This window comes from Eschrichtius robustus, chromosome 4 (genome assembly GCF_028021215.1).
Source record: "Eschrichtius robustus isolate mEscRob2 chromosome 4, mEscRob2.pri, whole genome shotgun sequence".
Classification (NCBI taxonomy): Eukaryota; Metazoa; Chordata; class Mammalia; order Artiodactyla; family Eschrichtiidae; genus Eschrichtius; species Eschrichtius robustus.
This window is the reverse complement of record NC_090827.1, coordinates 61,456,005-61,482,555: the sequence shown is the minus strand read 5'-3', so window position 1 is coordinate 61,482,555 and position 26,551 is coordinate 61,456,005. Positions and strand designations below refer to the sequence as shown.

At 36.4% G+C, this 26,551-nt stretch overlaps 2 protein-coding genes and 1 long non-coding RNA gene across 7 annotated transcripts in view; 2 read left to right on the top strand and 1 right to left on the bottom strand.

Moving 5' to 3' along the window:
• Nucleotides 1-11,203, top strand: part of MTHFD2L (methylenetetrahydrofolate dehydrogenase (NADP+ dependent) 2 like) — a 142,255-nt gene extending 131,052 nt beyond the window's left edge. The window contains exon 8 of the mRNA XM_068542820.1: nt 9,927-11,203. Within this exon, the coding sequence (XP_068398921.1) occupies nt 9,927-10,039 (113 nt within the window). The 3' untranslated portion in view covers nt 10,040-11,203. The remainder of the gene's footprint in view (nt 1-9,926) is intronic.
• LOC137764114 (uncharacterized) overlaps nt 1-26,551 on the bottom strand; it is a 165,243-nt gene that overhangs the window by 23,187 nt on the left and 115,505 nt on the right. The window contains exon 2 of the long non-coding RNA XR_011073915.1: nt 8,027-8,108. This is a non-coding gene — a long non-coding RNA (uncharacterized lncRNA). The remainder of the gene's footprint in view (nt 1-8,026; nt 8,109-26,551) is intronic.
• Nucleotides 16,380-22,273, top strand: EPGN (epithelial mitogen). Of its 5 annotated transcripts, none has more exons than XM_068542157.1 (5): nt 16,380-16,422; nt 16,955-17,017; nt 19,783-19,903; nt 20,635-20,661; nt 22,219-22,273. In XM_068542157.1, exons 1-5 carry the CDS (start codon nt 16,380-16,382, stop codon nt 22,271-22,273), a joined length of 309 nt encoding a protein of 102 aa, XP_068398258.1. The 5 variants fall into 5 exon arrangements, with proteins under 5 accessions (XP_068398258.1, XP_068398255.1, XP_068398254.1 ...); XM_068542154.1 differs by having other exon boundaries at nt 16,955-17,044; XM_068542153.1 differs by having other exon boundaries at nt 16,955-17,044; nt 20,635-20,787.

Here is a 26,551-nt window from a genome sequence, read left to right as displayed (position 1 = left end):
CTTCCGTGTTAATCATTTTAATTTGATGATATGTGTCTTAGTCAGTTTGGGCTGCTATAACAAATTACCATAGACTGGGTGGCATAACCAACAAGCATTTACTTCTTACACTTCTGGACACTGGAAGTCCAAGATCAGAGTGCCATCATAGTCAGGTTCTGGTGAGAACCCTTCTGAATTACAGACAGCTAAGTTCTCATTGTATCTTCACATGGCGCAAAAAGTGAGAGAGTTCTCTGGGGTCTTTTTTTTTAAAGAGTATTAATTCCATTCATGAGGTTGGAACCCTCATGACCCCTAATCATCTCCCAAAGGCCCCGCCTCCTAATACCATCGCACTGGAGGGTAGGATTTCAACATATGAATTTTGAGGAACACAAATATTCAGTCAAAAACAACATGGTTGATCAGTCCAACTCAAAATATCAGCTCTTTGTGGTAAATGATTACAAGGTAGCTCAAAAGTTCAGCTTTAGTATAAAAGAAGATCTAACACTGTAGCCCAGAGGTGATCTCTTCCAGTCATTTTTTAAAAAGCTGATAGAAATTGGTAAAAGCCTCTGTTAGAGAGACTGTTACTAATACTGTGGTCATAGTGCTACATATGTCATTTCAGAAAGCAGGTAGAACCACTGATGGTCACTATGAAATCCCTACCAGTGAGCCAACTGCCACCTTGTTACTTACAACATGGACAAGATGCTTACTGTGAAGTCTAGGTCTTTGAAATCAGGTCAACCTTTAGAGACATTCTTTTTAGTAGAACGTATTTGACATTGAATGATCTATCTTTATAGAGCAGAGTGGAAGTTGAAGCACAAAAAGGCTGTCTACCAGAACAGGAGAAGTGCCTGATGCCTCTGCAAATCTTTCTTCTTTTATACTGAAGGATGAGAGTTTTTTTTGTTTTTTTTTGTTTTTTTTTTTGTAGTTGTTTCTCAGGACCTTTCAAAAATAAAAATATCTATGGAAGGGAAATTTTATCTCCTAGTGTCTTGGGTTGATTATGACAGACTACTGGGATCAAGACCCCGCCAAGAGATTTTGAGAAGACTCCAAACACCCTATCTAGTTTACAGATTTGCCAATCTATTGTACGAATGTTCAGAAGCTTGAGGAAAAGGATTGGGTAGGAAAGTAAAAGGACTGGGGAGAATGACAGGAGTAAATGATAATTTCTTGTAAAGGAAGTCATGAAAGGAAGATATTTTTAGTCATGTTGATAGAGTACTAGAAATATCCTAGCAGTGATTCCCTACTCCTGCCCACCAAAATAGAAACTGGCAATGATGGCTGATACCATTCATGGTCAGAAAGGAGGTTCCTCTGGTGGGTCATAGACAGAGTTTGTAGATAACAATTTCAAAATTTCATTGAGTGATTGATTTGCTATTTGGCTCCACTGAAAGCCTTCCGAGTTGTATGAGTGGCAGTTTTAGATATTCATATCTATGATACAGTAGCTGGATATACGTAGATTTGGTTTAACATAAGGAGAAAAGTAACTAAAGCAAAAAAAAAAAAAAAGAACGAAAAGGCTTAGCCATCTTACCCATTCAGGTAATACAGTAAACAGGTGAAGGAAGTCTTTGTAAGTACAACTTATAGAAATGTGACCAGAGTCTCATATTCTTGTCCCCAGTAGGGCATTAATCCTGTCTGTCCCATTAATACCCCACTGGGCGCCAAGATAATGAATACCTTAATATATATATTAAAAAAACCTTGTAGAAACCCCAGGAATCAGGCAGCTAGGTAAATGCAAGAGAAAGCATAGTAAATTGTCTCTGGGGCACCTGATTCCTCGCTGCTTTGCAAGAATTCAGTGGCGAGCCATTCACTTCTCAAGGAGCCCTTTACTCTCTCTGGCTCATCATGCTCTCAAGTGCCATTTTTTTAATCAACCATATGAGAAAGTACAGTGTTTTCCATACTATCTCCTGAGTCATACTATTTCTCCAGTCTTATGCCAGTCAGGTTTTTCTGGTTGTTATTCATGCACTTCATTTTCCTGAAGCGTGTCTCCCCTTCATTACAGTGGATATATTTGAGACGTCATGCCTAAATGGACTGCATTTAGAAGCAAGGGGAAATCTCCAAGCATTTAATTCAGGCAATTGCACATGTATAGGAGGAGGCTGAAATTCACATGAAAGGAATGAGGAGTTTTTCTTCTGCTGCTCGTTGCCACAGATAAGGAATCATCCCTTTTTCCTTTTGGAGAAGGGGGTTGGTTTTAAAAATTAGTTGTAGCATTGTTGGAAATCTGACATGGGCTATAGAGTACTTCGTTGAAAGAGACAGAGAATTGGACAAAATATAAAGGGAAATAAAACAATGCTACAGGAACTTGAGATATCAATTCCTCCTCTTCCACCCAAAAATAGATTTATAAAGCACAAATATATTCTTTGACTTTGCCAGAATATACACTTTCCAAACTGTATTAGCAAAATTAAATTCTGTTTAGGTACATACGGAGATTCCATTATTTGGGAACTTTGGACTAGTATATCATGTACTGTAGCAGAAATTCACTATCTGCCTAAGAATTAGTGAGTCTTCCTAACAAAGTATTTTAGATGAGAGTTATTAAGCTCAGGCCCTGGGAACGTGGGAACGTAAATTTTCCAGAGGAAATAATGACACAGAACACGCAAGCCAGAGACACCCTGTGGTGAAGCATGGGTTGCTGGTGCCAAAAGGTTAATGATCACATACTTCTTCCTTTATTCCTACCTTAATTGTTAAAAGGCATTTTAATGTCCCTTATGTTATTATAAGTATCCTTCATTAGTAATATTTCCACACCTTGTGTCACCCCTGGATTTTTTTGAGGCACACACATAAACTGAACACCTAGTTTCTTTCATCATCCCTCTCATCACCTCAAATTTTAAACATGAATATCTTCTGCTCCATGCCTATTCTTCTTATCATGACATTGAAAGATGGTTGACTTCAAGTAAGAAATGTTGGAAATTATGTCAAGCGAAACCTGTGTTAATTCTTCCCTTTAGAAATCTGAAGCCAATAACATGATAAAAAGTAGATGTCTCTATAGTGGAGAAAAGGGAGCACAGCAGATTGGATATATATTCCAGGCTGAAAAAGGATTTCTTGAATGATAATTTAATAGCATTCAAGAACCTGAAACTTTATGAAAATACAACATGAATTTCTCCTTTAAATTTTCTTCTGAAAATTATTTAGTAGCATACATTTTTCTCTCCAATTTCTCATCTTGCAAAACTGGTTATTCTTAAATATATAAATGCCTAGGTTCATTCACAAAAGATATTTTTTTAAAAGCTCATTCACCCAGAACACAGTAACTACAGCTGCCATCACCCAATCTAAGTTTCCTGACCCCTCACTTCGGGGTCATGCAGCCCCTGACCACCTTCCTAGCCTCATCTCTTTCTACTCTCTGTTTCCACCATGTGCTTCGGTCATAATGAACTTCTTTGAGCTCCTCCATTGCATCAGCTTCATTGTCAAGTCCAAAGTTCCTTTGCTTTTATTATTCCCGATGTTTGCATTGCATTCTCTCCTTCTTTCTTACCCCCCTCAGACATCCATAAAATCTTGAAGATTTTCTGCCACTTTACAAATATTTCTCTGACCCCCATTTGATTTGGGGTGCTCCCACAGGAACCAGAATTTGTTCCCATCTTAGCACATCTCACTTCATGTTGCTATTGATACTTTCGTGTTCTCCCTTCTCTGCCCCAGATGATAAACTGATCTCATTAGAAAAATGTACACAGAACAGGTAGTTTCCCCATTTGACTTATCCTGCCTCAGAATATCTTTTTTCCAAATTTTTTTTCCAAATTTTATAAACAACAAGGTCCTACTGGAAAGCACAGAGAACGATATTCAATACCCTATGATAAACCATAATAGAAAAGAATATATTTTTTAAAAGTATGTATACGTGTATAACTGAATCACTTTTGTATTGCTGTATAGCAGTAGTTAATACAACATTGTAAATCAACTATACTTCAATAAATAAAAATAAAAATACTTTAACCATTGCTCTTAGGCTAATGCCCCAGATTTTTAGCATTGTCTGCTGGGCCCTACATGAGCTAGACTCTTTCACGTCATCTTCTGCACTCTTCACTTGTGCATGTCAGCCCTGCTGGCCTTCTTGCAGTGTTTCCAGGAGTTCACGCCATTTTCTGCCTCGGGGAAAGGTTATTTCCACCTCATCACAGACACTGTTCCCCGACCAAGAACACTGTCTACTCACCTCTCCATTTCACGCGGAAAAGTTTGGTTCATCCTCTGATTTCTGGACTTGGCAGAGATACACCACATGTGCTCAGGCTCAGTTAGGTCCTCCCAGCACGTTCACAATGCAGTAAGCATTTTGTTTGTAGGATATTTCCTAGCCTTAGCTCAGTTACTACTTAGGTAATTATATTTGTAATATATAGCCCCCAACTAGACTGTAAGTTCCAAGGGGCAGTGACTGTGGCTGTCTTTCTCATGAAACTTTTGCTGTAAATTTATCCGGGGCAGTTTTTAGCATGGGAACAGTGAATAATGAGGTTAGGAGAATATGCCAGGGTTAGGAAATAATGCAAACATGGATGTAGGGCCATATCATAAAAGATCCTAATTGCCATGACAAAGAATTTATATTTCATCCTAGAGACAGTCAAGATTCATTAAATGTTTATAAGCTGAAATGATCCAATCTGTGTTTTAAAGAATAAATCTGGCAGCAGGTTATATGGCTAATAAGGTAGAGACTGAAATCCAAGAGACGATTATAGTAGATTATAAAAAATGACTATACTATCTTCTGTCCTCATAAGCACATCCTCTTGGCAATGTGACTTTGCCATTCTTCCTATTCCAGGCCTTTAAATTTGAGCTTGACCATGTGACTTGCTTTGACCAATGGGGCATTCAAGTATTGCACACTGGGGTTTGCCTGGGACCTGACTGGGAAACCTGAGGCCACCATGTGAAGTAGCCTTCACTGAGGCAGTGAATTTTAACCTTGTTTTAAATCTACTCTACACTGTTTATATGTATAATACTCCCCCCCCCCCTACCCCCACCAGTTAGAAACATCTCTCATTTCAGCAGTGATTCTCAGTGATGTGTACTGGAATCATGTGGTGGGAGGGGGCATATCTAGTTTGACTACAGTTCTCAGGAGATTCCAACATACTCTATGACTACAAACTGAAAATCACTCTACTAAGTTTCATGGATCAATGAATGAACAGTTAACGCAGCCTGGGGAGTTAACAAGTACCACTAAGAAAGTGACATTTAGCCAGATCTGAAAAGGAAGAATAAGTATTCATCAGATGGAGAAGTGCAGGAAGTATATGTTAAAGAAAATAGTATGTACAAAGGCAAATCTTGTGTCCAAAATGACTGATTTTAAATGGTAATTTCTTTCCTTTCTATACAACTGAACATACACTCTCTAATGTCTAAATCTGGCTGGTAGAACATTATTTTTAAGGAAATCTATAGAATATACTTTGCAGGGTCAAGAGTTTACAGAGAGGTCATTCAGGTAAATTATCATAATTGTCACCTTTCCTCAAAATATTCTTATTTTCAGGTAACTGCTTTAAACATTATCAAGTCATTTCCATCTAAATCTCATTCCCTAGAGTAAGTTCCACACAGGTAACAGTAGGATTTGGTGATTATTTTACTTGCCTCCATTGTCAGTTTCAGTAACTCTAAAATCATGTTGACTTTATGAAATTCAATCTAACTCTGGCTTTGAGATACCTGTTCATGAGCCTCTCTTGAAAGCATTGGTATCAATCAAGATCTAATACCTGATTCTCATATATACAGAATTGTTAGTATTTTCCTTAAAACCCGCACATACTCCCTCACAGTAAATAAGTTTTTGAATGAAACTACTACCTAAAAATTCTTCTGTAATTGTTTTCAATGGAGCATGTAGTACACCTTTTCCCTCACACATAATAGGTTTAATCTTTAATAGCATCATCTTCTACAAACAGGTGCAAACCCTTGTCTGCCCTCGAGAAAGGCCAGCCAATGAGAAGTTATTCTGGTGATGTAATGCTTGTTAACTTAACTATCTCTCGGACATGATTGGCGAAGATGCTCTTCAGAGCATCAAACATGAATTGAATTTAACTCTTTCTCACATGACTGAGTTTAGCTCATAAGCCACTTCTGGTACTTCATAAACATGTCGCTTAGGACAGCCTTGAAATAGTTATGCAAAATCATTAGACTAGAGAATTTCTTTTAAGCATTGGCATCTGTACCCGTTGGTATTGGCCAATGATAATTTCTTATCTCTCTTGAGAAGTCACTTCCATATCTTGGTCCTTATGTAAAGAGACAAAGAATACATTAACACTAGCCAGCAGCAGAAAAATTTAACATTTCTTTCTCAGATGTAGAACCTAATGAAAATCAAATTAAACGGAATAGAGATCTTATATTTTTTAAATCAGATTCATCACAGTCTGCCTCTCATGACTGTGTACAAACTTCATCTTCACATCTGCCCAGTTTATTTCAAAGATAAAAATATTTGAAACAAGTATTTGTATAACCAGGTGTGTTCACAGTGATGTAATAAACTTCTGCCTAGTGAGTAATTTACAGGGCTCTGTTGATGCAACTAAATGCTTATGAATGTCCAGAGAAGTCCTCGCCCAGGTCAGGTAAAGACCCATTACCTATCACATAGTCTAATGCTATGAAGTGATAGACAGGACAGGATAAATGTGTGTTAGCTTCCACAGTAAAGTGTGCAAAACTACAGACACAGAGCTACAAATTTCGGGCAGGTATTATTTCATGCAACAGCTTATTCTCATTCCCTATTCCTCCACCTCAAACCTCACTTTTTGAGCAAAAGAATGCAATAGTAAGCATTCTGTGAAAAACATAATTTGAAAGAGGAGGGTATAATACCAGATCAGTGGTTTATCTGATCTGAATCTCACCCAAGGAAGAAAGCAACTCAAACTGCTAAGCCAGCTGAAGTTTGAAGTACTGGATATAATTCAAAGATGATGAACTAAGAGTACTCACAGTAAAATTGTAGGAAAATTACTATATTAGAACTTTCCCCCCCTTTGTTTCTTTTTTCAAACTATCCTCTTAACCCTTTGAGAAAACTGAGTTAATTTGGGGCACATGAGCCCTTCTTGGGGCTTTTCAACTTGTTCAGGTCATGGTAATACAGTTGCATTGGGATGAGATAGAATTATGGAATCATAGAATGATTCAAACCTAGCTGTGAATAATGTCTCTACCATATTAGAAAATGGTAAGTCACTAACTTCAGTGAGCCACACTTTCTTCAGCTATTAAAATGAAATAATAATTAATATTAATTATTAAAATGGTGTGTATAAAGGTCTTGGCAAGTAGTAAGTAGTCAACTGATAGTGGCTATGGTTATTACTATTTTTCCGTATATACATAATTCCAAGCCACTTCATTTTTCAAAGTTGAAAGCCAAATTATATAAAAAATTATTGTATACCCAGAATGGATTCCCAATTTTATCTAACTTTTGATTGTGAAATAAACCATTTTATTTTCCATCGAAGATTTAGTTTGTACTCGATTCTTAATTTGCCATATTATTCAGTAGTATTCTATTTTTATCTATTAATATTTCAAAGTTAGTGCTCTACAAATATATGATTGTACATACTATCAGTGTAAATAATAGTAGTATAGTACATTTCTTCTAGAGATCTGCTGAAATTTTTAAAGGCATTACTTCTCTAATCCTATAGAAAAGGTTCTGGAAGGCATTGTTCATGCCATCAAGTCAGCTTATTGGAAAATGAAAAATGCAGTTTGTCACCATCATGCAAAATATGTAGTTTGAGAATTTCAGTAAATTAACTTGAACTAAATTGTTTTGATGTTGTTTGTATCTAGTCAAAAGCACTGACACATTCTTGCAAATTGATTTTAGATTTTAAATTTCAAGGGCTATTTAGTTCACATTATCATAATTTACTGAATGCCTCACCTGTGTATGGAGAAGTTCTCAGATTAAAAATGACAGCAATAATCACCACGCGACTTAGTTTCTGCCTTCTTGGTGCCGGTGCCTAATGAAAGGAACAGCACAGTGTGGTAAATTCCATAACAGAGTTTGGTATAAAGTGACTGGAAACATAGATAATGGCGCTTTTAATTCAATGCTGGAGGGGTGAATTTTTGAGAAAAATGATGGAAAGGTAACATTTTATTGGCTTTTAAAGAATAATAAGGAATTTCTTATTTGGGTAAGGTAGCAGCGTATTCCAGGTGGAAGGACTAACGAGAGCAAAGGAAGAAAGGAATGATAATTTGTAGCTATTTATGAAAATAGCTGTTGACCTAGCCTAGTGTTTCTACAGCATAGAGTACATTGGATAGAAGTATGGCGGGAAAAGGACATGCTTCATGTATAGAGACACGTTTTGGAAAACTAAGATATTACCTTCTGAATCACAGCATTCTTATCTTTTCTTTGTTATATGCCATGAGAAGATTCGTGATATACACTAGCTGGATTTTGTGTGTGTGTGATGCCTTCAAGCTTATCTGGACTTTTCTTCAAGTAAAAGAATATTATTCCTTTGCTTTTCCTATTATTAGAAAATATTGTATTATACAAATACACTTAAAATAAGGTAAATGCAAATTTTACAAACCATATTTCAAGAAGGCAATATAAATTGTACAAAAGTAATGCTTAATTAAGATTTAGGAAACATCTACTGATTTCGTTTATGTAGAAGCATATACGAGCAAACTTGTAAAGGCAGTACATCTAACTAGCATGTGATTGATAAGGTCAGAGTATGCATTAAAGAAGTATTGTCTATGCTAACTTTGTACTAAAAGAGTTATCTGGGAAAAGTTCATTGTTCTTATTCACATGGTGAAACACTAAACCAGTAGGTCAATTCATGAAACCATTCACCTGTAATATTGTGGGTGTGAGAACATTCTTAAATAAAACTTGATGAAAATTCTCTGCCATTTTCTTTGAGTATATTCACTGAATAAGAAGTCTTCATTCATACCTTAGAACAGGACTATGTGTATTTGCTCAGTTAATTTTAATGTGTTTAATGATTTTTATTAGACTTGCACTGGAATGTATTATCCACATATACGTGATGCTGTTTTTATAACAGGACTATTCTAATTTAACGGATGATGTGTGCTGGACTATCTATACCCTGTATCCCCTTTGTGACCAATATCATGTATTTTAGAAGTAGTTAACTGGAATTACATGTAGTTGGATCAATCATGGGTTATAGATTTTCATTATGTAAAACTAACTGAGCTGCGTAGAGATTCATCCTACAGTGTTGGCCTCATTGTGTTCTTTCTATACACATTAGATATCATACACAGAAGTGTGTGTGTGTGTGTGTGTGTGTGTGTGTGTGTGTGTGTTATAGTCTACTTCATTCTAAAAATGATTTGAGGATGTTAGGGTTATATGTGTAATGCAGAAAAATCCACTGTATTCTGTTAATTAAACAAGGGAGCCATTAGACTGAGATGGCTCTAATGCCCTGGCTGCCTATGTAAGCAAACCAAAATCTAGGCTTGTAGATTTTGCCTCAAGGTTACAAAATCAAAACCCAACGACAACCAATCACAAACAGCCAACAACTAGGCTTAAAGCTATAACCAATCAATGATTTCCTTGCTTTGCTTCCACCTTTTCTCTGTAAGTCTCTCCTGTCGGTGGAAGCTTTCCTAGCTATACTTCAGGTTTGGCACTGCCTGATTAGACTCCATTTTTGCTCAAATAAACTCTTAAATTTTTAAAATGCTTCAGTTTTAACAGTTCAGTATGTTTAAAAATACGAAATTCTCAGAAAAAATAAAAAATAAAGAATCCTTTCTGTTTCCTCCATCAGCTGTTAAGAAGAAGGCTAGCTTTATCACTCCAGTTCCAGGAGGCGTGGGACCCATGACAGTGGCAATGCTTCTCAAGAACACCCTTCTGGCAGCTAAAAAAATCATTTACTAGATCACATGAAAGAATAAAGCAAACTGAAGTCATGCTACGTATCTATTTGACAAAAGGCAAAAACCTTTATATTTTACTACAAAGCTATTTCTACATTGTATTTATTTTTTCACAGATGGAATCACGGTGGATCAGATGATTCACACAATCTTATGCATTTCCTGCTAATAATTACTGAATATTTTGAGTGGATATTGAGTTTTAGGGAAAAAACCCAAAACAACTGCAATGAAAACTTTGGTAACAATTGTTGATTTTGTGATTAATGTTTGTTCATAATGTTAAAACTAATACAGGGCTCATAATAAATGCATATGTTTTTGACACAAATATCACAAATAGTGTGTTTTCAACAAACATTTTGTCAGACAAATAAGCTCCCTTGTAAAATGTAATTTAGGTTTTGCCATAATCATGCCCAATTTTTATATAGTTTACGTACTATATCATATGATGAAAAGGAGTTTATTTGCTAAAGGAAAGATAAAATATTAAAAATAGACTTTTGATCGCATATACTTCCCAAATGCATCCTACGAGGCATACTAATGAGAAATGATCCTCCATTCAAGGAAAGAAAAACATGCAAGGAAGGCAAAAAATGCAGTGCTACTTGGAAAGGTACTGATTATTTCAAGTGGTGAATTACTAATTGCCAAGTAAAAATGCAATAAGAATGTGTTAGGTTTACATGTAATTTCTTTGTTCTTCTAGAAAAATATTTGGACAATACCTTCCTTGAAGAATAATGGAAACTCCAAAACCAAACAAATATACAGAACAAAACTAAGGTTGTATTTTCCCACAAATGTCAGGAAAATACAATATAGTATGAATGAGGACTTCATTAAAGAATAGAAGTTATGTTTGTTCACAAATCTAGAAATCTAATAGAAAAATATGACACAACGTGCCCAAGCTAAGCCTTAGGATATGACTAAAAATCTATTGCTTTGTTACTCACAGTTCTTCCCTCTTCTCTTATAGCATTTGGTTCTCAAAGTAGATGCCATGTTTCTAACACAATTTAAATTAGAAAAAACATGTGACTGTCGGTTGAAGGCTATTTTGAGACTACCCTGGGCATATAATTGTATTGCTTTCAGGCCCAAATCCCAGTCTGTTTATGTACCAGTAATGATTCTTACCCAATGCATGTCTTTATTGGTGTATACTCTTGATCATTTGTGTGAAAATAGACTAGATGTTTATAATTAATATTTCAACTGTATAATAAAACCAATTTGGAAAGGAATACCTGTCTTCTTTTTCTTTAAGCTATCTATAAGTTTCTTTGTTCATATTTTTGTTATCTATTTCTTCAGAGCATGCTGGGGAAATGTACAAGTTCCTCAAACATGAAAGAAAAGGTTCTATAGCCCATTCCAGACCAATCTTTGTCTAATAACCCTGATAAAAGTTTAAATTCAAAGCTCCCAAGCTAACATTTCAGAAAGACCCTCTTTTTAATATTTAAGTGCCCCAAGTTCCCAAAACAAACATAATGACCCAAAATACATTTACATGGAAAAGGTGAAGTCTGTAATTTTGAGCTTCCTCCTCCCCCACCCCAAATGCAGGAGTTATTTTTTAGAAATATTTTTCCCCTTTGGTGAGGCTAAAATTCAGGAGTGAGCCTTTCCAGAGACCAATTAAACAACTATAAAGGAAAAATTATTCTAACATTTGTTAAAAATATAAGGACAACTTTATTCAGGACTATTGCAATGGGGTCGAGACTATCACAGTAGAAGAGATTGAAAACTCCAAATATAGCTGCGACAGCATGGATTTATAGGCAATGAAGAGAGTGAGGGGATCAGTAGATGGAAAATTACTAAGAGGAACTTGATTAGATAACAAGGCTAGAGGGATTCTTGTTAAACTAACTTACCAGGATTCTTCTTAAAGTTAGGCCAGATATCAAGGGTGGGAGATAGGGAACTTGATCAGATATGGCAGGGACAAGGGTGCAAGGAGCAGGGCAGGGGGATTCTCCATAAACTAACTTAGCAGATTTCTTTGCTAAAACTGGGCTCAACAGGCTAAGTTGATGCCTAGTTGAGAAAAGGACTAGGAGGAGTCTAACTAAAGTTTGGTCAAGAAGGAAGCCTTTGTCAACACATAAAGGAAAAAAAGTTGGTTCATTGGTATCATGACTTTACTTGTGCATATTTGGGGTCTATAAAAGACATATGATTGTCTTGTGGAGGAGGTTTGGAGAAGTAAGTTCTCTTCTCCTACACGTATCTGTAAAAAGGACCCTGAAGAATTAATGAGGATTGAACAATAACATGAGGACATGGAGGTGAGAATGAGCTTAGCATATATATATGTGAAAGCAAGGGCTACAGTCAGACGGAAATGAAAAGTGTGTTGCAGAGTGGTGGAAATACAGCTGGATAACAGCAGAAATAGATTAGAGAAAGCCTGGATAAATCAGAATTTAGACTCTATTTAGTCAGTGATGAGAGTTGTAGTTAAAGCCTAGAAGACGTTATCACTGATTATCATGAGGAAGTTGTAAAGAGGAGCTTATTTTGGAGAAGAGATAATATGTTCAGTTTGACATGTTGAGTTTGAGGTGATGACATAATATATAAATAAAAGTCCTGACACAGTATCAGTCTGGTATGAGAATAATTCATGGCTAGTGATGAAAAGATGCATCAACATGTGTTAACCACTAAATTCCTAACCTTGATTGACCACTATACACACCCTGCATCTTTCTACACTTGTTTGATAGTAACAGCTGTCTTTAACTGAGCACCTATCATGTGCTAAATGCTTTACTTTTTTGTTATTGTTGTTACTGACAATCCATATTTGATATATGAGGAAATCAATGCTTGAGGTTATTAAAAAGTCTCAGCAAAGGCCAAATGGATAGCAAAGGTAGAACTGGAATTCAAAGAAAGGTCTGTTAGGATGACGTGAGCCAGAACCCACTCTCTTTTCATTCTATCACTCTACCTCCCCTCAGTGCCCACCTCCCCTGCCACCTAGAATTCTTTCTCTTATCACTATATGTCTAAATTCTATTTGCTAATTAAGATTCACTTCAAACGAAACTCATCCATGAGAAATGCTGTGAGAGTTTGACCAAGTCCCACTGCTGAACTCTTATACACATTTATTTACACATTCATGGCAGTCATCCGTCTCTACCCAGCACTGTAGTTATGTATGTACTTTCCTTAGCCCCCTCTAGTTCTCTGAGGTCAGAGTCCATGCAGGATTTTTCTATTTGTCTTACAAACATTACATGTTACAGGCATAAAATGGTTTATGAATGGATGAATGGCAACTGAATTCCTGAGAATTACAGAATAAGTTTAGAGAGAGATAAGCAATGGGCTGATGACCATTTCCTGCCAATGTCCAGCAACCAATTTTGGCTGTTAGTGAAAGAGCAAGAAAGAAAAAAGGGACTTCCCTGGTGGCGCAGTGGTTAAGAATCCGCCTGCCAATGCAGGGGACACTGGTTCAAGCCCTGGTCCGGGAAGATCCCACGTGCGGCAGAGCAGCTAACCCTGTGCGTCACAACTACTGAGCCTGCACTCTAGAGCCCGTGAGCCACAACTACTGAAGCCCACGCGCCCTAGAGCCCATGCTCCGTAACAAGAGAAGCCACCGCAATGAGAAGCCTGCGCACAAGGAAGAGTAGCCCCTGCTCGCTGCAACTAGAGAAAGCCTGTGCATAGCAACAAAGACCCAATGCAGCCAAAAATAAAATAAATTAATTAAATAAATAAGTTAAAAAAAAAGAAAGAAAGAATAAAAAAGGAAGGAAAAGAGAGGCGAGATGAAGAAAGGAAAGGAGGGGAAAGAAAGGGAAAGTAGGAGAAGGGAAGGAAAAAATAAACTTAATGGCAAGGGAAGGGAAGAGAAGACACTTCCAGAGATGCTTATGACTAGAGAGAGATGAATAAACTAAAAAGACAAAAAATGGTCAGAGGGAAAAATGATAATGGGGTGCTGCAGCTCTTAGCCTTCTTTCTCACTCTAACATGTATCAAGAATGAATACAAATATCCGTGAGGCCATGTTACAGTACCCACCTCTCCCATTCTTCAGGATTGTGGAAGAACTCCCTGATGAGAGGATTGAAGATGTGAAGATAGGAGATTTTCCTATAGAGAGTGTAAGTGGGATTCATCATGATGAGTCCCAGAGGAAAAGAAACATATGGGATGACTTGGAGCTATTTTCTTAAGCTCAAGTGGTAGATGAGTTTCTATATTATATGGCTTAATTCACCAGAGTGGAGAAACATCTAGAGAGACAGTGGTCCACTTCTCTCAGCCCAAACATGTGTAAAAGCCATAATTCATTTGTTTAGATTCTTATGGTAAGGTAATTTACTTAAATCTTGATCTTAGGAGACAATTTGAATTTCTCTAAGGTCAGGTATACTGACTCCTACCAGAGGACACAGCTGGGGAACTGGAGAGGGCGTATGATCTGGAATCTGAACGTGGGCTCAAGTCCTGACTCTAGGGTGTGTCCTTTGGCAAGTCACTTAATTCTTTTGAGTCTTCATTCTTTATTTGTCATATGGGAATAAGAATAAGGCCTGTTGTTTATTTCTTTATTCACTCAAGACAGATTGATTGAGTATACTCTACACTATATATTAGGCACTGGATTTGTTGGGGCCGGGATTACTGAAGACAGAATTGCGATATGTGTGAAAACCTTCTGCAAAATGCAAAGCACTGTCAAGTGCCAGTTAACAGTTACTATAAAGATGGTTGTGGTACTATGTCCCAGTCTTAGAAATAAATATATTTAACATTAGACCTAGCATCTTCCTCCTGAAACTGCAATTGGTTGTGGTTTATTTAATCCTTTGTAAATGATTTTTTCCTTAAATTCTTACCAGTGATACAGAGATGATTATTTGACTTATAATTCAAATATGATTTGCTTGGGAAAAACTGTATCCAGAACTTGTCTTAATAATAAATAGTTTTTTAAAACTCCACGAAAGTAGGAATATGAACTGTAGGCACATGTAAAGCAAGCCAAGTACACTCTTTTAACTTTAAAAGGATGACTCTGTGGCAAGCGATTGCCCAAGGTATAATGAGTTCGACAAGCTCATTCTTGTGTGATTTCTAAAGCCAAATTCATATTTGAATAGTGAAAGGGATCCTTTCCGGTAAACTGAATTTGCTGGGTGGACGTAATGCAAATGACAACCTATCTTGACTTAAACAGGTTTTTAAGGTACAGAAAATATGAGCAACTGAAATTCCTGGTAGAAAGGTGAAATAGCTCAGCAAAACATATTTATAACTTATTTATAATAATTTGGGGCAAGTGAAAAATTTATGGAAGTTCCTATAGTCACAAAAAGTAATAGCAATAATTACATATTTGGGCCTTGAAAGTGGTACTCTAATAATCATAAGTAGATTAATAGTAAGAAAAATTTGAATGTTGTATTAAACTAAAAGCTTTCTATTCATTAGATGTACCAAACATAAATATTTTAAATATTTTAATTTTACCTTAATGGAGATGACATTATTATTATTATTACTATTATTATTATCATCATCATCATCATTATTTTAGTGCTTTACTAGAGCCTAATCATTGGAGCACATACTTAAGAACTGTAGTTCCTAAAACTCGGTAGCCTATTCCATTTACTCAGAAAAATAAATGGCAGAATGACATAAATGTAAATCTTATGCTCTTAAAAACAATTATTTTTACAGAAATTGAAATAGTAAAACTAAGTAGCAAAAACCAAAATGGAATATTAAACCTTTATTTTTACACACATTTAATTGTTCTCTCCTGCCCATAAATTACAAAATATCTTGATTTGCAGTGGAACCCAATCTGTACTGAAAAGTAGTGTAACTGACTGCAGCTTCAGAGATATTTCTTTTATGAACAGGTTAAGATGTTTCCTAGTTTGGAAATATCAAAACTCCCCTTTCTTGGAATCTTTTATAGGTCACTATCGACTTTGGAGCTGGGATAATTCTGTTCACACCAAGGGGGCTTTTCCTGAATTCAGATTCTTTTTTGTTGTTTTAAGTATGTTTACAGACACTATTATGCCCACAGGTAACAGGAAACCAGTGTTTCAAAAGAAAATTTGATCACACTGCTAGATAACACAGGTATCCTAAACAAGTATACGAACGCCTCAAGGCTTCAAGCTGCTGCCAGAAAGACATATTTTTTTGATTGGTAAGAACTGCCAGATGACGCTTCATGAAATATAAATGCAAGAAAGCCTCCGAGAGCTCAATAAAAACCTTCCACCCGTCATTGTAGGAGGATAAGAGCAAGATACTGTTAACAAGTGCAGGAAATGGCTTTCGGAGTTTCAATATCAGTCTATTTCTTATTCAATGGTATGTCATTTCTTTTTGTTGTGTTAATTTTGTGTCATTGTAAACTGTGAATAGGATTTATGTGAATTAGTGAGGAGTTGGCTTTTAGCAGTTATTCTTCATGACAAAGATCCAAGCAAGGAAGTTGTGAATTAATTTAGTTTCTTATGTAATGTATGTTCCTCTTTTAACATATTTTGACACCTCTTTTTCTGAGATCTTTATATTGTTTGTTCTATACAATTGAAGAGTAGTTGATACATATGATATGATAGCGTCCTTGTGACTGAATGAGTTTATAAAATGTATTTATTTCCTCTTAATAATTAATGTGTTTCTACTTTCTCTAACTATAATGTAGTGAGTGGAATTGATATGCATGAGAAACTATCAGGAAACTGCCCTTGTCAGGTTATGGATTTCAAATGTAAATGAATTAAAAATAGAACAGATGTGGGACTAGATAGAATAACTTTTGATCTGTTGCTTGTATGTAGAAGGAGGTTCACCTGCTAAAGATGCCTTCCCTCCCCCCCCACCCCCTTTCACACAGCTGTGACAGCATTGACTGAAGAGGCAGCCAGGACTGTAACACCCCCAGCCACAACCCAGCAAAGTAACTGGACCGTTAACAAAACAGAAGGTATTTTCTTCACACTTTTGTATTTCAAGTGACTTTTTTTTTTTAATGTTTGAGAGAAATTTGGATTGTGATAAAAGCAACACTGGAAATTTTTAAATATATATTTTATTATTAGACAATCTTTTATCAGCATGCTGTTACATGGAAGTGACAGGTAAATGTGTCAGCGAAGAATTGTCTTTTTAAAAGGAGGAAGTGAAGCAAATGAGAAAAAGTTGTTTTCAGTTACTGTCCTGGATGTGAAACATGCCACACTTTCTGCTTGATTCCTGCTGGGTTCCCAATAACCCATGTGCTTCCAGAGGCAGTCTGTCCCTATTTTGGCATTCTTGATGAGTGACTTTATATTTTGATCTGTGATTCTGAGCTTTGCAGCCAAATAAATTTATGGCTACCAGATGAAGCCTTAATCCACTTTCCCCCATCTTTGGAAAGATCTTTTTTCTTGTCTTTGGGGGCTTTTACTGTTGCTTTAGTATATGCTATACCTCCCAACCACTTGTATCCAACTTTTGTTGTTGATGGTGATGATATATTTTATTATTGTTATTAAAATAGCTTCTGGCCACTGTTGAGCATCAGCATTTTTCCAAACTCTTTGAACTCTTAGAGGTGAACTTGGGAAACTTGTTACCTGCCAAGACCTGTGTATCAGGTGGTTGTGATTCTCACACAAATCACATGCCACCCCCTGATGTGAAGATGGGCTTCTTGACTTAGGACCAAAGAAACACCATATCTTGCTCTCAGAGGCAGGCAAGTAAAAGAAGATCAAGTTAAATATTTTGTTTCTGAATATGAAAGATAGTAACAGTTAAGTATTCTTCATTTCACCAATAATTTTAAATTTAAAAAATTTGCTTAAAATAGTTTGCTCATTTGAGTTTTTGAATATATATCAATTTGCAAATTAAAATTAGTGTGGCTTTTAGAATAACTTTTAGCCAAATTCTTCATGTCTTTTGAGCCTTTAAACAAAGAGAAAACATCTTTGTTGAGAGAGAACACTGTAGAGAATTAAAGAAGTTCAGTTTCCTCTCAGTGACATAATGGTGTGCCCATCACCACCTGTTTTCTTCCCTAATAGTGAACTGCAAGTCAAATTCTCCAAGTTACAGGTAATAATTATGGACAAAAGGGATTGAATATATCACTTCAGTAGTTTTTCTTTGCTTTCTTGATGGGTGAATTTTAGTTCCCTGCTTTTCATTTAACTTAAAAATCTGAATCCAGTATCTCAGGAAAGTTTCTTGAAGTCATAACTAATATTCTTCTCCTTAGAGGAAAGATGAGTCTCTAGTATATTCTTTCTTTGTAAATGTCTTCTCTCAATTCTCACATTTTCTCGTAAGTCCTGGTTCAGGCTTGGTTAATTGAACTTATTTAATCTTGAAGTAGGAAGAACCTAGCACAGTTTATAATGAGAAATTCCCACTGCCTTAGAATTAATTATCAAGATGAGAAATTAGATTTACTATACCACATTTAACAAAATGAATATGAATTTTAAGGTAATGTTGTGTGTGCTCAACCAAAATGAAGTTCCATAACAGTATCTTGTTGGTGACTTAGTACCTAAAGATTTAGTATTTTCAATATAAATAAGTATGCCTTTTTAGATCTTTTTCTCCTGAAAACAAGTAAGTATGATTCTCTTAATCTACTTAGCAAGGTGAATATAATATAACATGATAACTAAGGTTGAGGAGATATGTTTATTCACAACAGTGACAAAAATAAAATGCCACTAATTCTTCTTGTGACGAATTTAAGAATCAGTCATTAAAGTATACTAAAAAGGACTCATTTATGCTGTTTTGTCATTCCCACTGCATAAACCTCAAGGATAGTATAGGTATACGTCTTTAGTACATCAAGGAATGAAGGATGAGCATCCTGAAATCTATGTATTTTGCCACAGTACAGCTTCCCGAAGGGAAGTTTCCAATAAAGAGGCTTCTGGACACTTGACCACAAAGGTTTCGCCAAGTGTGGTCATTTGCATAGTGTTAAAGCTAGAAATCAGAACCCAGGTTTTCTAATTCCAACTCCATGGCTTTTCCCACAATATCATAATGCCTCTTAACTGAGTAAATTTTCTAATTAACATCTGAAGGTATTGTCTTAGCTATGTTAAGCCTGAGCCATAAGTTGTTTCTGGCTTCACCTATAGGTCATAACAATACCTCTTCTGAAATCAGTTAGGGAAAACAATCCCTTTTCCATTAGCTACTTAAGGTAGTCTGCATAAGAAGAAGGGGGGATTCTCATCTCACTCTTCTCTGGGGAATGAAAAGAAATCAAGTTCATTATCTCCCAACCATAAATCCAAATCTTCCTGAGTGCTACTTCTCAGGTGTAAAGGAGAGAATGAAAAAAATTGTATTATTTCATTTGTATCCAGGCATATACTTGGGAAGCCTTGCTCAGGACAGCATGCTAAGACTAGAATCAATGCTGCCACCTTTTGGCAAACTTGTATCTCTATCTTATTACATAGTTCCCAAAGAATGGAATGATCATCAATCCACCTCCAGCCCCTAATTCATTAATATGTCTTAGATGATATTAACCCAACCTTTGTAAATATAGCCTGTCAAAGGAATCAATCAATAGTTCAAATGACAGAGCACTCAAAGAATATTCTTAAAATTAAAGGTCTTTTTGTATATGTGTTACAAATCTACTGTGGAAGTGTGACCCACCTCATCTGTTAATACTGTATCTCCTTTTTCTAGCTGGCTACACAGAAGGACCCATAGCGTTGAGGCTCTCACATCCTTGCCTGGAGGACCACAATAGTTACTGCATTAATGGTGTTTGTGCATTCCACCATGAGCTGGAGAAAGCCATCTGCAGGTAATTGCAAAGAACTTCCCAAGCCCTAGAGATGGGAGAAGGAGAATGTATGCCTCCTTTCACATGGTGTTTCACAACATTTCCACACGCCTCCATCTTATCTAGTAAAAAAAGGTACATGATCCGAATGTGATTCACCAATTCTCTTTGTATTTGAATATCTAAGGAGTCTTTTTCTAACCTACCTAGTTCTCATTACTCAAAAATATGGTTCCTAGATTAGCAGCATCTGTATAACCTGGGAGCTTGCTGAAAATGAAGAAGCTCACACCGTACTTCAAAACTACTGAATCCAAATCAACTTTTAACAACATGCAAAGATGTTTCCAAGTTTTTACGGATAGATTATAGGATAAAATGAAACAGACTATGGCAAAAACACTTCAGGAATATAAAGTTCTAGATCAACTGAGATACCATTTTTATGATCATTGATTTGCTCAGCATCCTCCTATGAAAGAGTAGGTTAACAATTTTCTAGATCAACTCATGCAAGGGTCCTACCTTTCCCTCCTACCAGTGAGGGAATTTGCATTAATATGGGGTCTTAATCAAATGATTATTGTAAAATACATGGCTTCTTCAATACATTTAATAGATGGCTTTCATTTGGTATTGGCCTCTTTAATTTAAATCACTTTTTATTAAATTTTTTTCATTCTTCGAAATTTGTCATTTGTGTTTCTATCATAATGAGTTTTAAAATTATACATTCTTTTCTTTTTTTAAAGGTGTTTCACTGGTTATACTGGAGAAAGGTGTGAGCACTTGACCTTAACTTCATATGCTGTGGATTCTTATGAAAAATACACCACAATTGGGATTGGCGTTGGATTATTATTAAGTGGTTTTCTTGTTATTTTTTACTGCTACCTAAGAAAGAGGTATGAAAAAAAACAAATTATGAAGTCACTAGATGAATGAGTATTCATTTGACAAATATTCACTGAGCCCCTACAATGTACCAGGCACTGACATATATAATTTTTTAGTGAAAATATGGCTGTAAATCTGGCAAGTTCCTGCATATTTGTTTTGATGCCTTTTCTCATAAACCTAGACAAGAGGTAAAAATTTATCCACAGCTGCAATAGGATAGTTCCAATTTACAGTTTCCCTTCATCCCCAACTCTGTCTGCCTACATCAAAGTTATAAATGTGTAGGACAGTCAGCCCACAAGGGTAAAGATTAATGTGTTTTGTGCACAATTATATGAAGTGTCGAATACCATGTCTGGCACACCAAAGACGCTCAGTAAATATTTGTTGAATGGACAAATCAAAATATGAGTATTAAATGAAAGAAAATGTGTGATAAATGTGGGCCATTTTCTTCCCAGACATTAGTTGAGGGTATATTCAGGACATACTGTCTACTGCTAAAAGCTAAACAAGATAAATTTGATCCACTAAGTATAAATTACTCATGCATTAATTATTAATCATTATTTCTGGCTTTTCCACACTGGTAATTTTTCCTTTAATCCATGTATAGGGAAAAGTCAAGAAATAATGTGATATACATTAAAGAAAAGGTATAAATACATTTCCCTTGCTGTACTCTATTAACTAAGTTGTCATTTTTAAAATGACCAAAAATTACTGTACAACATTAAAAAAAAATTGTTTGCTTAATAATTGCATCTTAGAGAGAATAAAATCTGTTATATCAATTGTGGCTCAATTGATATAAAATCTGTTATATCAGTTGCCTAAGAGACTAAGAAAGAAAATAAAAAAGGAAGTAAGACCTTTCAATATTAACAAGACAGCTGTCTGGGATCAAGTTCCCTAGAAGCTGAACCTAAGATAGAGATTTCCTGACTGAGTGATGACTGGTCGCGAGAATGCTCAAAGGTGAAATCTGTAATGAAGTAGGAAAGCTAGAACAGAGGAAGAAGGTAAGCAAAGATGTAGTTTAGCTGAAGTCTATCCTCAACCTGACTCCAAAGGGAGACCTAGAACATGACTGGCATCGCTGACCCATCCCAAGAAGGTGAAGGATCTTGGTTGTAGTACCCAGCGTCATCAGGCATGGGTGTCAGAGTGCTCCTGGCAGGGTAAGGGGCAGGGGCTTGGAATCTCCTAGGAATCTTCAGGCAAAGTCCTCTCTTGGCTGAGGACAATCTTCTAGAGAAGGATGGTGCTATGAGCCCTATTAACACCCACAACTGCTGGGGGATGGGTATACCAGTGGGTAAAGAGGATATGGGTGGGATACCAAGAGCAATTGCTACACCAGAGCATTTATATAATCCTCAAAAAGCTATACAAACAGCAGTCAAATTCATATGAAAACCAATACTCTGTTTTAGGTGTCTAAAATTGAAATCACCTTACAACGTCTGTTCCGGAGGAAGACCACTATGAGGCCTTTGGAAGAAATTTTCATGAGTCATTGGTGAAAGTCAGTGGGCCCAAAACTGAAATTTTCAAGTGAAACAACAAAACTTCCTAAGCTGACTAGAAAGTTGGGATCATGATGAAACAAGAGAATAAATTTCAACATTGGTCCTTAGACTCTGCTATTTTTAAAGTGCCATGGGAGCCAAGGGAACAAGGTACAGTGACAGAAGTCAAGTTCACAGTTCTACTCTGGGTTTGTTGCTGCTGTGTGATTATTGTTCTCACTGCAGAGAGACTGAGTTTTATGCTTCTGACTATGTCAGATGTGAATTTTCATGGGAATAATTATCAACCTTGCAGCCAGCCAAAGCAATGCCAAGCTTGGATTCTTCACTATGCTTGCTACCAGGGTTCTGGACCACTGCTCTACGGACCAAATCCCAAACATGATGCTTTCATGGTGTCTAAAAGAATGTGCTATTCAGATGAGATTACTATTATGGCACCTCCAGTGAACCAAACTTATGATTGAAGTCTAAGCTAGAGAAAAGAAATGGAATGTCCAAGGCAAACATAATCATACCCAACTTGTGACAACACTGTGAAATATGGAATAAGCTAAAGAGTTTCTGACGACTGAAAGCTATCTGGATACTGAGCCCTGAGAAGGCAAAACGTTTTTGTTTCTGCATGGATTATAAAATTTTGTGTTGGACTCACTGGTCCCCGAATGCTTATGTTCATCACTTTCTCCTATTGTTAGTGGAATTACCTGGCGATTATCTACTTGGACTGAAATTCTAAAATTCTACTAACAAATAAAATTCTACAATTGGCTCTGAAATAGAAACTGAAGAACATGACATAAGAATTTTCCACCAGCCAACAGTGGGTGGAAATTTTCTTTACCATTTCTGGGTACCGGAGAGAAGATTTGCACAGAGGGAGAGAAAACGGAATATTGGTAGAAATAACAATTTGAGAATTAGGGTCCTTCCTCTCTAATCATATTTCTTCCACCTAATTTGAATAGTCTTGCTCAGGTCCCTTAATTTCTTCGGGCTTTGATCAGTTTCTACAAGGTCCTTCTAGCTCTAAAATTTGATTGTGACAGAAGAGAGAAAATTTTCCACCTCTCAACTCCATCTCTGTCCCCGACCTCACCTCTCACCCCACTGGATATCATCTTAGGTGTATATTTTATTATTTGGTTTGTAAAATAATAATTTAAGAATTTGTTTTTAAAGGAAGTAAAACATGAAATTAAAAATAATAATATCTTCCATTTTTCTTTTAGATTCAATCTAAGACTGTGGACTTTTTTTCTATTGTGGTGTAGATAAGCAAAATAATTTTGATCATGAGATGGGTTAAAAAAAGATCAAACATGAATATTCTTACAGTGGTAGCCCAGTAGCAAGCCTTTCTCTTATATTAAGTTGTGACTTTTCATTCACTTCTAAACAAAACTACATTCTGCTTTCCTTTGAATAGAAGGCATTTCACTTACTCTGTTTTTCCTTCAGAAGGAATTTAATGCAGATGAATTGCAGGTCAGCACTTTCTGCATGACCTCACAAAGTATGCAGAGGTTACATCATACCAAGGAGTGGAGAGATGAAGGTTCCTCCCAGTGACTCCAGTGACCGCACCTAGAAAGTTAGGCTTTTCCTGAGCATTTCAAAAAGGTGTTAAAAAGCTGGGTAGAGTCCAGGAAGAAACACTAAAGCTTAATTAAGGACTGCCTCCCAATGAAAAGAAGAGGAAGTAAGGGTAGAGTCTGGGGAGGTGATAACCTAAAAAGTTATAAATATTTGCTGTCTATAAATATTTCTAAAATGTAAACATAATTGAATTGATATTAATCAACAAATTAAAATTCCCAGAATGCCAAACCAAAAAGTAAACCAAAACATAAAACCAATAGAAATTCAATTTTTTTCACCTGTGGAAGAGTATATATTAACATTATAAAATCCACCCAGTGAGACTACATATATGGAAATTTATTTATTTATCTATTTATTTTTATAAATTTATTTATTTATTTTTGGCTGCGCTGGATCTTCGTTGCTGCGCAGGGGCTTTCTCTAGTTGTGGCGAGCGGGGGCTACTCTTCGTTGCGGTGCACGGGCTTCTCTTGTTGCGGAGCACAGGCTCTAGGCGTGCAGGCTTCAGTAGTTGTGGCACGTGGGCTCAGTAGTTGTGGCTCGTGGGCTCTAGAGCGCAGGCTCAGTAGTTGTGGCTCAGGGGTTTAGTTGATCCACAGCATGTGGGATCTTCCCGGGCCAGGGCTCGAACCAGCATCCCCTGCATTGGCAGGCGAATTCTTAACCACTGCGCCACCAGAGAAGTCCCTATGTATATGGAAATTTAGAGTGTAGCTCATGAGAAGCCATCTGTTTATGGTCCGTCATACAAAAGAATCTTGTGAAAAACTCCTAGAGTTCATTTTCCAGGAAGGAATCCCTGGCATTCCTATGGCAATATTTACATATGTAAGCAGGCCTTAAGTAGGAAAATGCATAAGTATAAGATGTTCTGCAAATTTTTCATTTTCTATTTTTTCCTATATGCAATAAGACCCTGAAAAAAGCCTACCAGTGAAGCCCTGGCATCAGAACTACATTTTCAGCTATTAGGTGAGGTGGGTCATTTAGGAAAGAAACGAGAACATGTTTCTGGCATCTTTGACTAAATCAAACGGGCCAAGGGGTTCATCAATTTCTTTTATTTCCCATTTTGTCTCCTTCCTGTGTCTGCCCTTCAGTCCTTGAGAACACATTCTTAGGTCATCAATATTCATGAGTGAGTCATTAGTTAGCCTTTTGGAGCATAATGGCGGTGGGAGCAAACACTATAACTTCAGTCACGCTTGAGTGAGTAAATTTACAAAAAGGGAATTATAACTGCTTGTTATTGTATCTTCTTTCTCCAAATTACTTTTCTGTATAATTATGTTTTTATAATGTTGGAAAGTAGATGAAATCATAACACAGTCCATCTTTTAGTGTTTCCTGGCACAATACAACCCTTAATTTTGAAACATCTATTTTGGTGACGTCAAGAAGATTTCTATTCATTATATGTAATTGAAAAAAAGATGTCTCAAGGAAATAACAAGGCAAACATGAGTAATTTAACCTTTTGATGTTGAACTTAGGATGATTCGCCACAGAGGACATGAGTAAACCACTTAACTTCTCTGTCTTACAAACTGTAACACATTCTGCGGTATGATATAAATATTGATATCCTACAACTCATACTCATGGGAAGGGTTACCAGAATCTCTCTGTTGCAAAATACCACTCTTTCTGGCTTACATCATGACTGCATGACATCAGGATATTAGCAGTTGCCAAGATGAACTGGAAGTGTTGAAATTTAATTTGTGAGCCTGGCACTGCTAATCTGCATGAGTCCACATTTCTGTCCAACCTTTTGGCACAGCTCTAGTCAGTAGCATATTCAGAAGCATATCTTCCAAATTCAGCTCCAAATTTCTGTGAGATGTTCAATGAATGCACAACTCAGAGTACAAGGGCCTAAGTAGTTAATATCCTAAGAATTCAAAGGCTAGACTCCTTGAGAATACCCACATGAATAAATGTGTCCCATCTGGACATTTCACTCCTCTGCCAAAACTAAACATGAGGGCTGTTATAGATTTGGACAACACCCACAGCTTCCAGAGAAGCATCTCCTAAAGATTAGGAATGCGATGATATGGTAACAAGAACTGAATTGTTTAATCGGGTCTTATCTCTATGCTTCATGGCCTTTCTTTGTAATTTTTATGTCTCAGATAATATTGGAGCATAAGTCACTTAGATTGAAATTCCGTTAAGACCATAGCCAAGCAGGTATCAAACTAGCAGTGTTAAGAGAATGTTAATTAGGCTTCCCATCTTTCTGGAAAAAAATGGCACATATAGATTTTTTAAATTGCACAAAAATATTGATTCAATATTACGTCCCTTCACAAAGCAAGTTGAAGTAATAGTGTAATATAGCTATCATTTATAAGCACTTATAATATTTGAAAAGCACTGTTAGCTTTGTTTCAATTAATCCACACCTATATGTAACTGAGGCTTAGAGAAGGCAATTCACTTTTTCAAGGTCACATAGCCTTTACGTGGCGGAGCCTAGACATGAACCAGATAGATCTAATGCCAAAGTCCCTCATCTAAACCCTAGATGATAATGCTTCCCAATATTTTATGAGAAATATTAGTGTTGGGGTTGGTTTCTTGATGAGCTTGGAGATATACCCAAGAGACTTGTATACAAATTTTA